Below are 6444 nucleotides of genomic sequence, written 5' to 3' on the forward strand. Positions count from 1 at the left end.
ATGTTTGAATGACAATGTGAATATGATCATCCGCTTGTATCATTTTTGAGCATTTTTATTGTCGGGAGAAAGAATACTATTTATCAGGGCATAACAGAACATATAAAACCACATGTTCCGCATTCACACCAAAAAATATATTTCTGCGTGTTCCAACGAATTCAAGTTTATCAACTCAGTAAACAAGTCGTTCATTTATTTAGGAATCAGGATGTCGAACATATCAAGAGGAATCATAAAGTCGCAGGATGCCAACGTTTTGAAATAACGTGACACAAAAAACACACGCAATGAAGTTGTGATGCTGTAGTCTTTATTGGGGTCCAGTCTTTTGAGGCGTGGGCGTTCAAGACCGCAAAATAAAAGTTCCGAGACAATGACAAAGCCGAAGCTTTTATAGAAGCCAAACAACCTTCACTTTGTGATCCGAAACTCACGCGCGCACACGCCAAGTTCTCATACACACTAATAAACAGCACCCAAGAGAATCCCCCGCTTGAAAACGCATCCTGATAATAATTATAATAATAATCAAATGAATAATAATATGAGTGAGGATGAGGTTAGAAAGCACACACAGGTGGGGGGGGGGTTACACTAAAGGCATGGTCATCATTTCCCATCATGCTCAGCGGGGACAGGGCGCTTGTAGATCCCTCAATTGGCTAACATGAGTGGGGCGAAAAAAAAAAAACATCTCAAAAAAGAAAAATGGAGAAAAAAAAATCTACGACTGCACCTTCATCACTTCCAGCTCCTTCCCCAAAAAAACTCCCAAAATATGATTCCATGAGCTTTGTCGAATATTCTCCCAAAACTCCACATCCTTCACTTTCGCATTCCAGTAATCGTCCTGACTGATTCCATTTCCTGCAGTCCATTTCAAAGTACACATAAACCGCGTCAGCATCTTTGGTTCGAGTGATTAGCAGGCAGCTAACCTGCTAACTTTGGAAGCCATTCTGTACATAGCATCGTTTGTCTTCATCATTGTACACAATGTTGTCGGTGTGTTCAAACGCTTTCCCGATGCTACGCTATATAGCCTTAGCATGACAATACATCTAACCTCCTGGGCGAAAAAAAAAAAAAAAATCTACGAAAAACAACAACTACAACAAGCTAACAGCAGTAAGCCGCAGGAGCTGACGTGATCACATGACCACCATCAAGTCAAAAAAACCAGCTTCCACACATATGACCTGTTTACATGGCAACAGTGTATACACACACACACAGACACACACACACACACACACACTCAGACACACACACATTCACACACACCAGTAATCCCCCGCATATTAGCGGCTGGCCTTTCAGAAATTCACCTTTTCGCTTATATTTTTCGAGGAGCGTCTCCTCCATTATTTGTGGTCAAATTCTCCGAACTGCAGCTTTCGGTCTTTTGTGTCACTAAGATGGCACCAAAGCCCTGGATAATAGCAAAGTAGTCATTGCTGTCAAGGAATTCTATTAAGATTTTCGTGTGTGGGGGCAGAGCTAAGTTTAGCCCGGGTGGTTAGCGGAAGTTCGAGGGTTGTGAACCGAAAAAAAATGTAACTAATCTATCACATCTCATATTTTAGCTTTAACTCATGTAATTAATTTAGCACAAATGGACATTTTCAACTTCATTCTTACTTATTTCTTAAAAGCGAAGCAAACCAATCATTCAAGTGGTCTGAAATTTAAAAAATCTAGTTGGATTTATAACTTAACGCTTTCAGGGGCAGCGGTTACTATAGTGGACAGCTTATCATGTAATCAGGTTACAGGGTGCATGAAAGGGCTAACACAAATAATATTTTAGGGTGAACCTGAAAGTTTTTACTTCCTATGTAAACAATTTTGAAGATTGGAACAAACTCATATTTGCACCTAAGGATAATTCCGAGTCTTTAATGAACCTAACACGCACATATTTGGAGTGCGGGGAGAAACTGCAGGACCAGAAGCAAATCCCAGCCAGCGCAAGGTGAACATGCACACGCCACACACGAAGGCCAGAGCTCGGATTTCAACTCTCAACCTCTAAAGTGTGAAGCAAATTTTGTAACTAGCCACCACTTGCAACTAAATGGTTTGTTTCATCTTAAGAAATTACATGCTTTGCGCCAAATGAATTATTTACAGAGGTTAAATCTAAAATATGAGACGTAAGTTCATCTGATGTTCCGATTTTTTAAAAAAAATAGTATGTATACACTTTTGCTCTCCTGAAATCAAATCATCTGGATGTGTGTATCTGTTAGTGTTTTTGGATCTTTGTTTGTGGTTTAAACTTTGAAACTAGGCAGTTGTAAACCTTTTAACGCGGGAGAGTCAATGGCTTGCGGTTTTTCACGATTTGTGACAGGGCCGCTGGTCCCCACGGCCGGTGAATTGCGGGGGTTTTACTGCATACAGCATGTTGGGAGTAGCGAATCCGGGCTCAGAGTTCAGAGGTCAGAGGGGGTTTGCTGGTTGTTGAGGTCCGGCTCACTGAACTGTCGTCTCATGCGCGGCGGCGGCGTGGTGAAGCCCCACCCGGCCAAGGGCGGGCCCAGGAGGATTTGGGCGGGAAGAGGAGGGGCAGCGTGGTAGTTCGGGAATGGTGCATTGTGGGCGTTGTAGTACGGATGATGAAGATGCGGATGTTGCTGCTGCTGATGATGATGGTGAGGAGGAGGGGCAGGATGTTTGTTGTAATGGAAACCTGCGTCGCCTCCCCCCCGTTGTCCACCCGGCCCGGGTGATGGGCCCCTCCTCTGTCTTGGTCTTCCTTGGTGACCCCCGCCCCTTTGGTGCTGCTCACCGCCGCCATGGTTACCGTTGCCGGGTGCGGAGCCGTCAAATGAGTTTCGGCGGTAGCGCTGCTGCCGGTGGTTGCCGTGGTTTCGCTGTTGCCAGGCACGTTGCGGGCTAGGGCTGCGCATGCGTGGGGGCGGGGCCTGGAAAGGAAGGGTGGGGGTCCCCTCAACCCCACCTCCCTCGGCTCCTCCCCTGCCCTCCCCCGGAACCTCCCCTTCTCCCAAACCCAGCGCCTGCAGGGCGGCGCTGGCCGGTCCCCAGGAGAATCGGTGCGCCGGGTTGCTCTTGAAGGGGAACTTGAGCTTGCAGTCCTGGGGAGGGATGAAGCGGCCTGTCCCGGGGAGGTGCACGTTGTGACCTGCGGGGGGCAATCAGTGCCGAAGTCAGACCATAAACAAAAAAGCTTTTCGAAAACGTTTGCAAGCAACTGGTGCTTTGCATTGTAAACAAAACATCAGCTTGTTGTGTCACTTTAAGGAGGTTGCCCCGTTACTGCGATACCGCAACAAGACCGCCATATTGGATGTGGCGGATCTGGCCCATAGTAGTGCCGGTTAATCAATTTAACTTCCAATATTTAATCTACAGTATATACCATAACCACATCCTGAAATGCAGATGGGATGTGTGGGTTCTGTGGATAAGGAAGGACTAATAATGGTAATCCAGTGGAGACTTTCGATCTGACAAATGTATGGAGTAAGCGGCACATGAACGAGGCATCACAACTTCTCCTCACTGGGTTCTCCTTGATTGAGGCCTCGCAGCTTTTTGCTGATGTTCTGTTGCTGTAGGTTGACGATTCTCTGCTGTTCCTGCTTCAGCCAGCGGAGGCGCCCTCTCCTGAAAGCCGGATCCTCGTCCATGAGACGCTGCACCCGGTCCTCCTTCTGGGGAGTCCCGCCCCCTTCTTCGCTGTTCTCCTGCTCGCTCTGCCGGAGATGAAGAAAGTCAGCGTTGAGCGGAGAGGGTTGGCGCCGACAAAAGGAGGCGCCGTTGCCGGCATGTTACCTGATCAGACGTAGCGCCCTCTACCTTGACGGGGATGACGCTCTCCATCTTGATCATTCGGTCACGCAGCGCTTTTATTTCCTCATCCTTCATGTTGTTCTGCAGCTTCACCTCCTGTCACGCCATCGGTTCACATGACCAAAAACATAAAATATGACTCGACCTCAAGCACCAAATTGCATGTCAACGTCGCTGACATATTGGATGTGGCAAATTGTTGTGATGGGATGGGTGAAGATGTGGTAACCCTTTTTCACTCAAAGCCTGATTTCATAGGATATGAACTCATCTTTTTGCCAATAAAATTGGTTAATTTTGTGGCTAATACTACAAAGTCCTAGATGTGCCAGACTTCGGTGAAACCAGCTTGCGGACAAAGAAGTCTTTCTTCTGAAACTAAATTACCCCAAACTACTCCAGTTAAACTGATATATCACTGAACGTAAACGTGATTCATTAAAATTGTAAAATGTAAATGCAACATACGTACATTGGTTTAGTGATTGCCTCGATCTCAAAAATTTTAGGAACAATCCAAAATGTGAAATAACTACAGAAAGAAAAAAATCTGCAAATATGCAAATCTACTGTTGGACAGAGCCAAGCTTCTAATCTCACCTCCAAGATGTCTGTTAGCTTGTCAATGTGAGCCTTCAGGTCGTAGGCGGTTCCCCCTTCGCTGGCCTCACCTCCTCCTCCTCCACCTCCCTCCTCCGAGGGGGGGCTCCTCTCCTCCCCGATGCCCACCGTGTCGCACACGTCCTGCGCCACCGCCTTCCAGCTGTCCTTCTCGTTGGCGTCCTTCTTGGCGTACATGCGGCAAAGCTCCTTCATCTTGACAATGGCCAGCGCCTCGATCTCCTGGCGGGAGTGGCGAAAGTCTCCCAGCGCCACCTGAGTAGAATCAAAGGTTCTCTGTGACTTCCACTAACAACCCAGGCTAAACTTAGCTCCTCCCCATCTGTCAGCGCATATGTGCTTGTGCGAGCGATTGAGATCGACCTCATAGCAGATCTCTTTGACGGCCTGCAAGCGAAGATCCTCCATGGTGACGCGCTTCGGGTCTTTGCTAATCCGCCTCCTCTGAGGAATCTGATAGACTCTTTGAGGCTCTCTCCTCTTCCCACTGCTCGGAAGACCGCAACGCTTCACGATGGACTGCACCTGACACACACACACACACACACACACACACACACACACACACACACACACACACAGAATCTCACACACTAAATAACTCTCATTCACGCTACACACACAGTCAGCCAAAAGTGACAGACGGGTGAGCAATATTGCCACAGTGAACTTACTAATTACTTCTCTTCAAAAGAAACTGCCTAAACATAAAAGTTAATTCAACTGATTACCTGATTAATAAAAGTAACAAAGTTAAATGACAAGTTACTGTAATCGTGACGTTGTGCAGATACAGACAACCATGCTTTGCATAAAAATGCCACCCGTTTTTTGCCCCTTAAATGGAAGTGCATTTTTCACAGTGACATTTAAGAATGATTTTTATTAAAAAAAAAAAAATTAAAATTAAAAATGACAACCTTTTTTGCCTGACCATAATTAGTTTTTCTTTGCTGGATTTCACTTCACAAAAATAAAAACGTAAAATAAAAACTAAAATCAAGGCAGCCTTTTTTTACATGACATACTATGTTGTAATGGCAAAACTTAACATTTATCATGTACATTGCTTTTAAATACGGTATAACAATTACTTTGGGCACCCTCTGCAGTCGTGGTACTGTTAGGGTGATTTTGTTTGTGACCAACAGGTGGCACTGTAGGGCTCCTCCTGCAGTGGCACACCTGTTGGTCACAAACTGAACCACCCAAACACACACACAATCTGGTGGGACTTTTTCGTAAAGCGTGAATGCATACTCGGCTGATATCAATGCAGCCTTCAAACTAATGCTTTAAGATATTAGAAGAGTCACTGCAGCCTATCTACTTGACAGGAGAAAGTGATGTGTTTGATAAGTTGTGACTGAAAAACGTGGAGAGTTGGAGTAACGCGTTCCCGGCATCACTGGAGGTGACACACATGACTGGTACCTTGTTGGCAGGTAGTTTCTCTCGAAGGGAGGAGATGAGTCTCCAGCTTTCCTCGCACGAGCGTTTGTCGGAATCATCTCCGCTGTCGCTGTCCGCATACTTTGTACACACATACACAAACACACACACAAGGAGGGTCAGAAGTCAAGTATGGTGGTGATGATGGTGATGATGATGATGGAGTGGCACGCACTAGCCGCTGTTGCTCCAGCAGCAGATCAGCCTCCTCTTTTTCCTTGCGGTATTGGGTCTCCATGTCCTGAAGCCTGCAATATGTCAATCATCCCTCCGTCAGATGTCAATCAAAGCCATCGCTGTGGCAGGGGTCAAAAGGCCAAAAGGCGGGGTACCTCTTCTCCATGTCTAGTTTGATGTCAATGCCTTGTTTCTCCAGCAGCTCTCTCTGAGCGTATGTCCAGTCCTCGGGCTCCCCCTGCTGGTCGGCCGTGACGCTGCGCTCCCGCTCCAGCCGGGCCTGCTCCGGATGGTTGAAGCGGAACACGTGGTTCTTGCCCATCACGATGCGGTTCCCTGGGTGAGCAAAGACGTCGGGGGGGGGGGGGGGGG

The 6444-nt window shown here is 46.8% G+C and overlaps 1 protein-coding gene across 2 annotated transcripts in view; it reads right to left on the reverse strand.

Annotated features, from left to right (window-relative positions):
• Window positions 1–291: 291 nt before the first annotated feature.
• The window catches only part of LOC109516628 (kinesin-like protein KIF1C), a 15777-nt gene continuing 9624 nt past the window's right edge, over window positions 292–6444 (reverse strand). Inside the window, exons 20-27 of one of the 2 annotated variants that reach the window (XM_019871339.1) lie at window positions 6228–6408; window positions 6071–6143; window positions 5878–5976; window positions 4807–4968; window positions 4423–4698; window positions 3805–3918; window positions 3533–3725; window positions 292–3151 (exon numbers count right to left, since the gene is read on the reverse strand). In XM_019871339.1, the coding sequence (XP_019726898.1) occupies window positions 2442–3151; window positions 3533–3725; window positions 3805–3918; window positions 4423–4698; window positions 4807–4968; window positions 5878–5976; window positions 6071–6143; window positions 6228–6408 (1808 nt within the window). In that variant the 3' untranslated portion in view covers window positions 292–2441. Of the gene's footprint in view, window positions 3152–3532; window positions 3726–3804; window positions 3928–4422; window positions 4699–4806; window positions 4969–5877; window positions 5977–6070; window positions 6144–6227; window positions 6409–6444 lie in introns of those variants that run through there. The other variant, XM_019871340.1, reaches the window with a different exon arrangement.

Source organism: Hippocampus comes, unplaced genomic scaffold (assembly GCF_001891065.2).
Source record: "Hippocampus comes isolate QL1 unplaced genomic scaffold, H_comes_QL1_v1.1 scaffold83, whole genome shotgun sequence".
Taxonomy (NCBI): Eukaryota; Metazoa; Chordata; class Actinopteri; order Syngnathiformes; family Syngnathidae; genus Hippocampus; species Hippocampus comes.